Raw genomic sequence first — 13,756 nt, 5'->3', positions numbered from 1 at the left:
TGCCCTGCAGGCTTTGAGCTGGGTTTTGCCATGGCCAGTCCTAACGCCCTGGTCCTCTGGGAGGCCCAGTTTGGTGACTTCCACAACACGGCCCAGTGCATCATCGACCAGTTCATCTGCCCGGGACAAGCCAAGTGGGTGCGGCAGAACGGCATCGTGCTGCTGCTGCCCCACGGCATGGAGGGCATGGTGAGGCCCCCGCCCCTTCCCGGCAGACCTAGAACGTGGGAAGGGCCTGCCTAGGACCCTGACCCCGAAATTGGCACCGTACAGGCTCTGCTGGTGTTCCCCACCTCCCTTGGAAGGCAAGAGGCAGGTCCTGCTCCGTTACTGATGAGAAGTGGCAGTGCGGACGGGGACCTCCCAGGCTCCGGTGTTCCCTCTTCTCTTCCCTCCTCCTCCGCCAGGCCCTGTGGGGGGCTTGCTTAAGAACCGGGTTTGGAAACCAGGAGGAACCAGGAGTGCTGGGCCCTGTCCTGATGTGGAAACGCCCCCTCCATGCTCCATGTGCAGGAGGAGAAGGAATTAAACTGCCAGCAATAAAGAGACAGTTTGGTGTTTTTCAGACCAAAATGAGCAAGTTGGTTAAGGAAGAGATGTACTGAATGCAACGGTCAGCATGGGGGAAGCTCCTGATCTGTAACTTGTGTGTCTGATTCCAGGGTCCGGAACATTCCTCTGCCAGGCCGGAGCGGTTCCTGCAGATGTGCAATGACGACCCAGACGTCCTGCCGGTGAGTGGCACACCTGGGCGTCTGTGGGCAACTCTGAAGGCACGACTGCTCTGTGCCTCTCGGGAGTCGCAGGTGGGCCCCGAGCCTGCTGGTCTCCACAAAGTGAGAGGCCTTCTTAGAGCACAGAAGACAGTGCCAGGCTGCCTCCTGTCGTCCCTGCTGCTGTAGAAAGCAGAGGCGCTGAAAGCTACAGCAGAAGCTTCTAGGAGTGATACTGCCTGTATTTTGATTCAGGCAAACAGTTTAGAGGAAAGAACTCTGGGGTGATTCTAGTGAAATTTTAAGAGCTAAAAGGAAATTTGGAGGGTTCTGTTTCTAAGGAACATCAGAATTGGTTTTAGGTAGAACCTGTATCTGTCCCAGACCAGGCAGTAGTTTTCAGAGAAATAGGGATTACATGGGACTGAGAATCCCATTCAGAGCGTGGGGCTGGCTGGCTGAGCTCTCGTCAGTGCCCCCTGTGTGTGCATCTCTGGAGGAGCTGTGGCACCCTAAGGCTGCGGCCGTGAGGCCCTCTGCCTTGATGCCCCCTGCGACGGGGTGCTCAGTGCCGCCTGGCCTCTGGCCCTTTCCCTCCTTGCTCCAGGACCTTAAGGAAGCCAACTTCGACATAAATCAGCTGTACGATTGCAACTGGGTTGTCGTCAACTGCTCCACCCCTGGCAACTTCTTCCATGTGCTGCGTCGCCAGATTCTCCTGCCCTTCCGGAAGCCGGTCAGTTGGGGGTGTCCCAGCTCAGAGAGGCCTGGCCTGAGAACTCCAGGGCCCCAGCCCAATGGGAGGATGGACTTGTGGGCGGGTGGTCGTAGATGGTGCGTTGAGCTTGGAGGAGGGCTGAGCCCCCAGGAAGCAGTCTCCTTGGTGAGGTGTGGAAGGGTGAGTAGGAGTGTGAGTGAAGGGTCCAAGGGGAGAATGCCCCCTGCTGCTGCCGGCCACAGTGCAGGGCCAGGCAGGCCCATGGGACAGGACAGCCCTGGCCACAGGCAAGGACGTCAGGAAAGGCTCAGGGGTCTTCCCCAGGTATAGGGTAGGGGGCACCCAGGGCTCCGAGCAGGCTGGGACAGACCCTGGAGGAGTGGATGCCCAGTGTCTCAGGGCGGAGGAGAGGGGACGAGGGGAAACCGCATCGTTCTGTTTTCCTTCTCTTCACCTCTACCCTGCGGATCCCGCTGACCTGACCGTAGAGCTGGGAGGGCAGCATTAGATGCCTGTTCTGAAGGCGAGGCCTGGGCAGCCCCTTGCTGTTGGCCCTCCTTCTGGAATCCTTAGAACCTGAGCCTGTGCTGCTGTGTTTCAGTTAATCATCTTCACCCCCAAGTCCCTGCTGCGGCACCCTGAGGCCAGATCCAGCTTTGACGAGATGCTTCCAGGTAGGCTTGAGCGGGGTGAGCATTTGGAGTGGGTCTTCACTGCTACTCTGTGGGGGGCTTATTCTGGTCAGTCTCACTCTGGTCCTTGCCACAGTTTTTGGTTGTTGGGTAAAGACCACTGAACACGACAGCCTGGATGTCAGAGCTCATGTGCAAATTGGTCAAACAGCATGTCTCGCGTCCCACTGGGGTCTGTGACCCCTGCCTGGGTGCACCCCCGCAGGACTCTTTCAGAGGCAGTGAAGTGAGTCTGAGGTTAGAGTTCACGCTGCTGCCTGGGCACTGCTCCTGGGGGGCTGATGGCAGCTCACCGCCAGGAAAAGAGGAGAAGCACCGGTGGGTAGGGGCTGCCACGTAACATGGCAGCTCAGTGGTGTGAGGTGAGGCCCACAGCACTGAGATTTCCCCCCGGACAGCAGACATCAGGTGGCTGACAGCACACAGTGGCCCCACACAACCCCGGGCTTACAGGGCCAGGGGAGCCCACTTGCTCCCAGCCATGGAGCCCCCTTTAATCTTCGGTCAAGGTAAACCCCTTCTTTGGTTTTTTTCCCATTTTTTTTTTATTATGGTGAAATATACATAATATAAAATTTACCATCTTAGCCATTTTTAAGTGTACAGTTCAGTGGCATTAATAAACACATTCACGTCATTGTGCAACCATCAACCCCGTCCATCCCCAGAACTTTTTTCATCTTCCCAAACTGAAACTCTGCACCCATTGAAGAACTCCCCCATCACCACTCCTTCCCCAGCCCCTGGCACCCACCATCTGCTTTCTGTCTCTGTGGGTTTGGCTGCTCTAGGAGCTGCATGTGAGTGGGCTCATACAGTATGTGTCTTTATGTGACGGGCTTATTTCACTCAGCACAGTATCCTCAAGTTTCATCCATGTTGTAGCAGGTGTCAGAATTTCCTTCGTTTCTAAGGCTGAATAATGTTCTGTTGTATTTTTATACCACTTTTTGCTTATCTAGTCATCTGTCAGTGGACACTTGGGTTACCTCCACATTTTAGCCATTGGGGATAATGGCTAAAATTATTAGTACACCTATGAACATGGGTGTACAAATCTCTCTTCAAGACCCTGCTTTCAATTCCTTTGGGTATATACCAAGAAGCAGATTGCTGGGTCATATGGTAATTCTTCAGGCATACCGTACCGTTTTCCATACTGGTTCACAGCAATACACGAGGATTCCAGTTTCTCTACATTCTTGCCAACACTAGTGTTTTCTATTTTTGTTTTCTTGGTTTTTGTTTTTGTTTCATAATAGCCATCCTAGTGACCATGAAGTAGTATCTCATCACAGTTTTGATTTTTGTTAACCTAATGATCAATGATGTTGAGCGTCTTTTCATGTGCTTATTGGCCATCTGTATGTTATCTTTGGAAAAATGTTTAATCAAGTCCTTGCCCATTTTTTAATTGGGTTGTTTGTTTTGTTGTTGGGTTGTAAGATTTCTCTCTGTTTACTGGATATTGATGCCTTATCAGATATGTGACTTGCAACTATTTTCTTCCATCTGTGTGTAGTCTTTTTTTTTCCAGGCCTGTTTGTGTGTTTGTTTATTTGCTGCACCACACGGCATGTGGAATCCTGGTTCCCCAACCAGGGATCAAACCCGTGCCCCTTGCATTGGGAGTGCGGAGTCTTAACCACTGGACCACCAGGGAAGTCCCTGTGTGTTGTCTTTGGATGCACAAAATTTTTAAATTTTCATGAAGTCCACTTTTTCTCTTCTTTTTGTTGTTGTCTGTGCCTTTGGAGTCACATCTAAGAAATCACTGCCAAATTCAATGTCATGAAGCTTTTTTTTTTAATAAATTTATTTATTTTTGGCTGCATTGGGTCTTCGTTGCTGCGCGCAGGCTTTCTCTAGTTGCAGCGAGCGGGAGCTACTCTTCATTGTGGTGCGCGGGCTTCTCATTGTGGTGGCTTCTCTTGTTGTGGAGCACAGGCTCTAGGTACATGGGCTTCAGTAGTTGTGGCGCGTGGGCTTAATAGTTGTAGCGCACGAGCTCTAGAGCGCAGGCTCAGTAGTTGTGGCACATGGGCTTAGTTGGTCCGCTACATGTGGGATCTTCCGGACCAGGGATCGAACCCCTGTCACCTGCATTGGCAGGCGGATTCTTAACCGCTGTGCCACCAGGGAAGTCCCAATGTCATGAAGCTTTTGCCACATGTTTTCTAGTTCTGTAAAACATGCCGTTGGTAATTTGGTAGGGATTGCATTGAATCTGTAGATTGCTTTGGGTAGTATGGACATTTTCACAATATTGATTCTTCCAATCCAAGAACATGGTATATCTCTCCATCTTTTTGTGTCCTCTTTGATTTCTTTCATCAGTGTCTTATAGGTTTCTGAGTACAGGTCTTTTGCCTCCTTAGGTAGGTTTATTCCTAGGTATTTTATTCTTTTTGTTGCAATGGTGAATGGGATTGTTTCCTTAATGTCTCTTTCTGATCTTTCATCATTAGTGTATAGGAATGCAAGAGATATCTGTGCATTAATTTTGTATCCTGCAACTTTACCAAATTCATTGATTAACTCTAGTAGTTTTCTGGTGGCATCTTTAGGATTCTCTATGTATAGTATCATATCATCTGCAAACAGTGACAATTTTACTTCTTCTTTTCCAATTTGTATTCCTTTTATTTCTCTTTTTTCTCTGATTGCCGTGGCTAGGACTTCCAAAACCAGGTTGAATAGTAGTGGCGAGAGTGGGCAACCTTGTCTTGTTCCTGATCTTAGAGGAAATGCTTTCAGTTTTTCACCATTGAGAATGATGTTAGCTGTGGGTTTGTCGTATATGGTCTTTATTATGTTGAGGTAGGTTCCTTCTATGCCCACTTTCTGGAGAGTTTTTATCATAAGTGGGTGTTGAATTTTGTCAAAAGCTTTTTTCTGCATCTGTTGAGATGATCATATAGTTTTTATTCTTCAATTTGTTAACATGGTGTATCACATTGATTGATTTGCGTATACTGAAGAATCCTTGCATCCCTGGGGTAAATCCCACTTGATCATGGTATATGATCCTTTTAATGTGTTGGTGGATTCTGTTTGCTAGTATTTTGTTGAGGATTTTTGCATCTATATTCATCAGTGATATTGGTCTGAAATTTTCTTTTTTTGTAGTATGTTTGTCTCGTTTTGGTATCAGGGTGATGGTGGCCTCACAGAATGAGTTTGGGAGTGTTCCTTCCTCTGCGATTTTTTGGAAGAGTTTGAGAAGGATGGGTGTTAGCTCTACTCTAAGTGTTTGATAGAATTCACCTGTGAAGCCATCTGGTCCTGGACTTTTGTTTGTTGGAAGATTTTCAATCAAGGTTTCAATTTCATTACTTGTGATTGGTCTGTTCATATTTTCTGTTTCTTCCTGGTTCAGTCTTGGAAGGGTATACCTTTCTAAGAGTTTGTCCATTTCTTCCAGGTTGTCCATTTTATTGGCATAGAATTGCTTGTAGTAGTCTCTTAGGATGCTTTGTATTTCTGCGGTGTCCGTTGTAACTTCTCCTTTTTCATTTCTAATTTTATTGATTTGAGTCCTCCCCCTCTTTTTCTTGATGAGTCTGGCTAATGGTTTATCAATTTTGTTTATCTTCTCAAAGAACCAGCTTTTAGTTTTATCGATCTTTGCTGTTGTTTTCTTTGTTTCTATTTCATTTATTTCTGCTCTGATCTTTATGATTTCTTTCCTTCTACTAACTTTGGGTTTTGTTTGTTCTTCTTTCTCTAGTTCCTTTAGGTGTAAGGTTAGATTGTTTATTTGAGGTTTTTCTTGTTTCTTGAGGTAGGCTTGTATAGCTATAAACGTTCCTCTCAGAACTGCTTTTGCTGCATCCCATAGGTTTTGGATCATCATGTTTTCATTGTAATTTGTCTCTAGGTATTTTTTGATTTCCTCTTTGATTTCTTCAGTGATCTCTTGGTTATTTAATAATGTATTGTTTAGCCTCCATGTGTTTGTGTTTTTTACATTTTTTTCCCTGTAATTGATTTCTGACCTCATAGCATTGTGGCTGGAAAAGATGCTTGATATGATTTCAGTTTTCCTAAATTTACTGAGGCTTGATTTGTGACCCAAGATGTGATCTGTCCTGGAGAATGTTCCATGTGCACTTGAGAAGAAAGTGTAATCTGCTGTTTTTGGATGGAATGTCCTATAAATATCAATTAAGTCTATCTGGTCTACTGTGTCATTTAAAGCTTGTGTTTCCTTATTAATTTTCTGTCTGCATGATCTTTCCATTGGCGTAACTGAGGTGTTAAAGTCCCCCACTATTATTGTTTACTGTCTATTTCCTCTTTTATAGCTGTTAGCAGTTGCCTTATGTATTGAGGTGCTCCTATGTTGGGTGCATATATATTTATAATTGTTGTATCTTCTTCTTGGATTGATCCCTTGATCATTATGTAGTGTCCTTCCTTGTCTCTTGTAACATTCTTTATTTTAAAGTCTATTTTATCTGATATGAGTAGTGCTACTCTGGCTTTCTTTGATTTACCTTTGCATGGAATATCTTTTCCATCCCCTCACTTTCAGTCTGTATGTGTCCCTAGGTCTGAAGTGGGTCTCTTTTACACAGCATATGTCTAAAAGCCTGTGTCTTTTGGTTGGAGTATTTAATCCATTCATGTGTAAGGTAATTATCGATATGTATGTTCCTATTACCATTTTCTTGTTATGGGTTTATTTTTGTAGGTCCTTTTCTTGTCCTGTGTTTCCCACTTAGAGAAGTTCCTTTAGCATTTGTTGTAGAGATGGTTTGTTGGTGCTGAATTCTCACAGCTTTTGCTTGTCTGTAAAGCTTTTGATTTCTCCATCGAATCTGAATGAGATCCTTGCCGGGTAGAGTAATCTTGGTTGTAAGTTCTTCCCCTTCATCACTTTAAATATATCATGCCACTCCCTTCTGGCTTGTAGAGTGTCTGCTGAGAAATCAGCTGTTAACCTTATGGGAGTTCCCTTGTATGTTTCTTGTCGTTTTCCCTTGTTGCTTTCAATAATTTTTCTTTGTGTTTAATTTTTGTCAGTTTGATTACTATGTGTCTCGTCGTGTTTCTCCTTGGGTTTATCCTGCCTGGGCCTCTCTGTGCTTCTTGGACTTGGGTGGCTATTTCCATTCCCATGTTAGGGAAGTTTTTGACTATAATCTCTTCAAATATTTTCTCGGGTCCTTTCTGTCTCTCTTCTCCTTCTGGGACCCCTATAATGTGAATGTTGTTGTGTTTAATGATGTCCCAGAGGTCTCTTAGGCTGTCTTCATTTCTTTTCATTCTTTTTTCTTTATTCTGTTCCACGGCAGTGAATTCCACCATTCTGTCTTCCAGGTCACTTATCCATTCTTCTGCCTCAGTTATTCTGCTATTGATTCCTTCTAGTGTATTTTTCATTTCAGTTATTGTATTGTTCATCTCTTTTTGTTCTTTAATTCTTCTAGGTCTTTGTTAAAACAGTTCTTGTATCTTCTCAATCTTTGCCTCCATTCTTTTTCCGAGGTCCTGGATCATCTTCACTATCATTATTCTGAATTCTTTTTCTGCAAGGTTGCCTATCTCCAGTTCATTTATTTGTTTCTCTTGGATTTTATCTTGTTCCTTCCTCTGGTACAAAGTCCTCTGCCTTTTCATTTTGTCTGTCTTTCTGTGATTGTGGTTTTCATTCTGCAGGCTGCAGGATTGTAGTTCTTTTTGCTTCTGCTGTCTGCCCTCTGGTGGATGAGGCTACTTAAGAGGCTTGTGCAAGTTTCCTGATGGGAGGGACTGGTGGTGGGTAGAGTTGGGTGTTGCTCTGGTGGGAAGACTCAGTGAAACTTTAATCCACTTGTCTGCTGATGGGTGAGGCTGGGTTCCCTCCCTGTTGGTTGTTTGGCCTGAGGTGATCCAGCACTGGAGCCTACTGGCCCTTTGGTGGGGCTAATGGCGCCAAGGAGTACTTCCCAGAACTTCTGCCAGTTTTTTTGTCCTCACGGTGAGCCACAGCCACACCCTGCCTCTGCAGGAGACCCTCCAACAGTAGCAGGTAGGTCTGGTTCAGTCTCCTAGGGGTCACTGCTCCTTCCCCTGGGTCCTGATGCACACACTACTTTTTGTGTGTGCCCTCCAAGAGTGGAGTCTCTGTTTCCCCCAGTCCTGTCGAAGTCCTGCAGTCAAATCCCACTAGCCTTCAAAGTCTGATTCTCTAGGAATTCCTCCTCCCGTTGCCGGACCCCCAGGTTGGGAAGCCTGATGTGGGTCTCAGAACCTTCACTCCAGTGGATGGACTTCTGTGGTATAATTGTTCTCCAGTTTGTGAGTCACCTACCCAGCGGTTGTGGGATTTGATTTTATTGTGATTGCGCCCCTCCTGCCATCTCTTTGCGGCTTCTCCTTTGTCCTTGGATATGGGCTATCTTTTTTGGTGAGTTCCAGTGTCTTCCTGTTGATGATTGTTCAGCAGTTAGTTGTGATTCTGGTGCTCTCACAAGAGGGAGTGAGCGCACTTCCTTCTACTCTTCCATCTTGAACCAATCTCCGCATGTTTTCTTCTAAGTTTTATAATTTCAGTCTTGTGTTTAGTCTTTAATCCATTTTGAGTTAGTGTGTCTGTATGGTGTAAGGGTACAGCTTCATTTGCATGTGGATATCCAGTTTTCCCAGCACCATTTGTTGAAGAGACTCTCCTTTCCCCATTGAATAGTCTTGGTTCCCTTGTCAAAATCATTTGACCATATACGTGAAGGTTCATTTCTGGTCCCTCTGTTGTCTTCCATTGGTCTATATATGTTTTTATGCCAGTACCACTTTGATCTTGTAGCTTTGTAGTAAGTTTTGAAATCAGGAAGCATGAGTCCTCCAGCTTTGTTTTTCTTTTTTCAAGATAGTTTTGGCTATTCAGGGTCCTTTGGGATTCCATGAATTTTAAGGTGGACTTTTCTATTTCTGAAAAAATGTCATAGAGATTTTTTTTTAAGACGTATTATTTATTTAGGCTCTGTTGGGTCTTTGTTGCTGCACACGGGCTTTCTCTAATTGCGGCGAGTGGGGGCTACTCTTCGTCGTGCTGAGCGGGCTTCTCATTGCGGTGGCTTCTCTTGTTGCGGAGCACGGGCTCTAAGAGCATGGGCTTCCGTAGTTGCAGCACGCGGTCTCAGTAGTTGTGGCTCTCGGGCTCTAGAGCGCAGGCTCAGTAGTTGTGGCTCATGGGCTTAGTTGCTCCACAGCATGTGGGATCTTTCCAGACCAGGGCTCGAACCCACGTCCCCTGCATTGGCAGGCGGATTCTTAACCACTGCACCACCAGGGAAGTCCCTGTCATTGGGATTTTGATAAGGATTGCATTGAATCTGTAGATTGCTTTGATAATATTAACATCATGGCAATATTAAGTCTCCCGATCCATGAACATGGATGACTTTCCATTTATTGGTGTCTTCTTTAATTTCTCTCAGTAATGTTCTATAGTTTTCAGTGTACAAGTCTTTCATTTTCTTGGTTAAGTTTATTCCTAAGTAATTTTATTTATTTGATGCTGTTTTGAACGGGATTTTTTTTTCTTAACTTTTGGATTGTTCATAGAAATACAACTGAATTCTGAGTGTTGATTTTCTATCCTGTAACTTTGCTGAATTCATTTATTAGTTCTAACAGGGTTTTTTTGTATGTGGAATCTTTAGGGTTTTCTACATGTAAAACAAACAGATAATTTTATTTGTTCCTTTCCAATTTAGATACTTCTTAGTTCTTTTTTTTTTTTCCCCCCCTAATTGCTCTGGCTAGAAATTCCAGTGCTATGCTGAATAGAAGTGGTGAGAACGGACATCCTTGCCTTGTTTGTGTCTTAGGAAAATGCTTTCAGTCTTTCACCATTGAGTATGATGTTCGCGGTGGGTCTCTCATATCTGGCCTTTCTCATGTGAAGGTAGTGTCCTTCTAATCCTAGCATTTGCGTGTGGACGTGAATGTGAGCATGTTGTGTGTTGCTTATGTGTCATTAAGGGAACCCCTCATTTTGAATGCAGCTTCCTGAAGTCGGCCTTGTTCGCAGGGGAATGGTCCCGGCCGTGAGCATCTGAGTATTTGCTCTAGTTTCCATTGTGGCAAATTTTAGTATTTGTAAACTCATGAGGAGTCTGAGCAGAGTGGTCATGGGATGGTCTTCTAGACCTAGTTGTCCCTGAAGTCTGAGGTAGGTCGTTCTGAAGAATGAACTGATGTCCCTTGCTCCTCAAGGCTGGCCTTGCCTACTGTGCCGGTTAGGCTCTCTCAGTGTGGATTAATGCAAGGGCATCACAGGCTGGCGAGTGGGGGAGAGCCCTAACCCTCAGAAACTAAATGTTCTGGTGTCAGTTGTGGCACAGCCCCACCTCGTGGAGGGAGGGCCCTGGACACCCTCAGCCAAGTCCTGAGCAGACCCCCAGCTGTGGGGATTCTCTTGTAGGTACCCACTTCCAGCGGGTGATCCCAGAAGACGGCCCTGCAGCCCAAAACCCAGAAAACGTCAAGAGACTTCTCTTCTGTACCGGCAAAGTGTACTATGATCTTACCCGAGAGCGCAAAGCACGGGATATGGCAGAGCAAGTGGCCATCACGAGGATTGAGCAGGTGAGGGCAGGTGGTGCCCAGGCCGGTCCTGGCGTTCCTCCTCTGGGTGTCTGGACCCCAGAGCTTTCCCAGAGTTGCCAGAACATCCTTCAGGGGTCACTGAGCTCCTCACCTGGGACGCCAGCCCCTCTAGGACACCAGCCTCGCCCAGTACTCTGAGCACCTTCTCCTGACAGGAGCTCCTCTCTCTCTCCCCAGCTTTCGCCCTTCCCCTTCGACCTCCTGCTGCAGGAGGTGCAGAAGTACCCCAGCGCCGAGCTGGCCTGGTGCCAGGAGGAGCACAAGAACCAAGGCTACTACGACTACGTGAAGCCCAGGCTGCGGACCACCATCAACCGCGCCAAGCCTGTGTGGTAAGGTCGCGGGCAGTCGGCTGGGGCCCGGGGAGGGCAAGGGGGCCCGGGCCCCTCGGGGGCCTTCACCATCACCGCGCACTGTCGCTCCCCTCAGGTACGCCGGCCGGGACCCAGCAGCGGCTCCAGCCACCGGCAACAAGAAGACCCACCTCACGGAGCTGCAACGCCTCCTGGACACGGCCTTCGACCTGGACGCCTTCAAGAAGTTCTCGTAGATGCTGCCTGGGCTCCGCCTCACGACCGCCCCTTGCTTCTCCACTACAGAATAGTGCTCCGCGCTGCCCGCGCCTCTGCCCGTCCCTGCACCACACACACCCCCTCCTCGCTCACTTAGGAATTAAGCCGCTCCCCCACGTGCTCGGCTGCCCCCAGGCCAGGTGCTCCCCAGGCTCTGTGACTTCTGTCCAGCTGAGCAGCCTTCATGGAGGCAGTGGAGATCGGGGGGAGGAGAGGCAGCCCCCGCAGGAGTCCTGGGAGGGTCACATCTGCCCTCACCCCCGGATCACCCCCAGGGCCCGCCTCATGTGGCACACCCTTGTGCTGGCGGTCCCTGTCACCCAGCAGGGTGGCTTCCTCTCCTCAGGCTGAGCCCAGACCCCTCAGAGGAGCCACCACGGTCAGAGGCTCTGTGGGGTGGGAGGGCTCTGTCGGGACCCTCGCCGCGCAGTGAGCAGAGGGCACTGCCGCGGGCTGGCTGGTGGGAGACGGCCCAAGACTGACCTGCACAGAGAGGGCGGGTCTGCTCTCCTCAGCGTCCACTTCCTCCCCTCGAGAGGGTCCCGGGCCGTGCACACTCCACCCGCCTAGAGCTGGGTGGCACCCGGGCCTGTGGGGTGTGCGTGGCGGGAAGCGCCACTTGGGGCTCTCGGGCGCAGGCGCAGGCTGCTCATCTGGGTCCTGCCCTCCCTTAACCTCCAGTTCCACCTCCTTTCCTCTTTCCTTCTACACGATGGAGACTCCGAAGCATCCTTCTCTCTGCTGTGCCAAAGCTGGTCCGAAGGGGAGAGGAGGGCCAGGAGTGAGGGGCAGCACTAGGCCGGGGGCCAGCTCCCCTGACCTGTCACAGGGACAGATCTGATTTATTTATTTTGGTTAAAAAAAAAAAATAACGAAAACAACTTTGCATTGCATTTGGCTTGACCCATAAACTAAGTTATCCTTGGGCCTGTGTGGTGTCATTCTTTCTGCTCCGCCCTGCCTGGGAAGCAGCCCCTCCTCGCTGCAGGGCCTGCGTGCCTGCGGGGCAGCACAGGGGTGGCGTCGCAGCCTCCTCCCTCCGGCCTGGCCTCGCCGTCATCATTGTTGCAGACTGTGTTGGACACACCCTGGTTTCTGAGTGTCCCCTGCTCCCAGGTCCCCCAACACTCCATCTAAAAAAGTACTCTGGGGCTTCCCTGGTGGCGCAGTGGTTGAGAGTCTGCCTGCCGATGCGGGGGACGTGGGTTCGTGCCCCGGTCTGGGAGGATCCCACATGCTGCGGAGCCTGCGCGTCTGGAGCCTGTGCTCCGCATACGGGAGAGGCCAAAACAGTGAGAGGCCCGCGTACCACCAAAAAAAAAAAAAAAAAAAGTACTCTGCAGTCTGTGCTTCAGCCAGCCAGCGTGGGTGGTGGGCTCGCCCTGGGACGTTGCTAGCAGTCTCCAGGAGCCCAAGCAGCTCATTGGACCTCTGGAGGGGAGCCAGCCGTGCCAGCGGAGCCCTTATGAGGCCGTGTCCCCTCTTGACAAGAGCCCCACTGCCTTCAGCCCACAGGACGCCAGCCTTGGTTTTCTGGGGGTTGGAGAGGTCCCGGCACTGAAAAAGAGCTCAGGGAAAGGCCTGGGTGTGGACATGGGGGTACCCTCCAGCAGTGGGGCCCCCTGCCGTTCACCCCATCCTTTGGGCCACACCCGGGTCCCTTGTCCATGAAGGCTTTTCAGAATGTCTTCATTTTGTCCTGTGGCTTGCCCAAGAGTCTTCCGGGCCTGGCATGCCTTGGGCAGGTAGCGGCAGGGGAAAAGCTGTCACCTGCCCCTGTGCTCCTGTGTGTGCTCCAAAACCAGCACCCTGTCCCCGTGTCTGATGCGGTCAGCCAGGCAGATTAGAGCTAAAAGGCAAAAAAGGAGTCAGGAGCCCCTTTCCCTGGAGAGAATTCTGGCGCTCTAAGGGGGCAGCTGTCCCCATCCTTCACTCTGTGTGGTGAGTTAGGGTTCCACTCTTACCCCGAGGCAGAGCACATCGGGTTGAGACACGAGATGGAAGTTCGCCCTCACCTCTTGCTGCTTCTAATGTGGTCGGTGGGTACAGGGGAGCCAAGAGCCCAAGGGGGTCTGGGCGCTTCCTGGTGGGGTACCTGAGGGAGTTCAGGGCTCCCAGGAGCCACCACCACTGGCCCATCTGCAAGGGACAGGGCGAGGGACTTGGGTCTCTCCCACTCCCACAGCTCTGCCTGGGTCTGCAGATGAGGGGCAATCAGGCCACGCTGGGCCACCCGCCAGACAAACGCTTCTCTGGTCAGCTCTGTTCTGCTATGGTTCTCAGTCGCCCCTTTCCTAAAACGAAAAGAGCAATGGTGAGAAGGAAGAAGCCTCACAGTCTAGGACAGCAGCCTATATGCTTAGACTTCCAGAGGACCCGGACCAGTGTGTGAGAGCATGCATGTGTGGGCATGTCAGTGTGTGCACGTGCATGTATGTGTGTGTGCACGAGAGTGCCTGGGCC

General features: G+C 49.3%; 1 protein-coding gene across 2 annotated transcripts in view; it reads left to right on the top strand.

The window, feature by feature from the left end:
* Positions 1-12,212, top strand: part of OGDH (oxoglutarate dehydrogenase) — a 76,776-nt gene extending 64,564 nt beyond the window's left edge. For both annotated transcript variants that reach the window (XM_082845986.1, XM_082845987.1), the window contains exons 17-23: positions 11-189; positions 663-734; positions 1,321-1,449; positions 2,033-2,105; positions 10,537-10,700; positions 10,899-11,053; positions 11,151-12,212. In XM_082845986.1, the coding sequence (XP_082702112.1) occupies positions 11-189; positions 663-734; positions 1,321-1,449; positions 2,033-2,105; positions 10,537-10,700; positions 10,899-11,053; positions 11,151-11,271 (893 nt within the window). In that variant the 3' untranslated portion in view covers positions 11,272-12,212. The remainder of the gene's footprint in view (positions 1-10; positions 190-662; positions 735-1,320; positions 1,450-2,032; positions 2,106-10,536; positions 10,701-10,898; positions 11,054-11,150) is intronic.
* The last annotated feature ends 1,544 nt before the right edge of the window (positions 12,213-13,756 follow it).

The sequence above is a fragment of the Leucopleurus acutus genome, assembly GCF_964270905.1.
Source record: "Leucopleurus acutus genome assembly, chromosome: 9".
Classification (NCBI taxonomy): Eukaryota; Metazoa; Chordata; class Mammalia; order Artiodactyla; family Delphinidae; genus Leucopleurus; species Leucopleurus acutus.
This window is presented reverse-complemented; position numbering and strand designations above follow the sequence as displayed.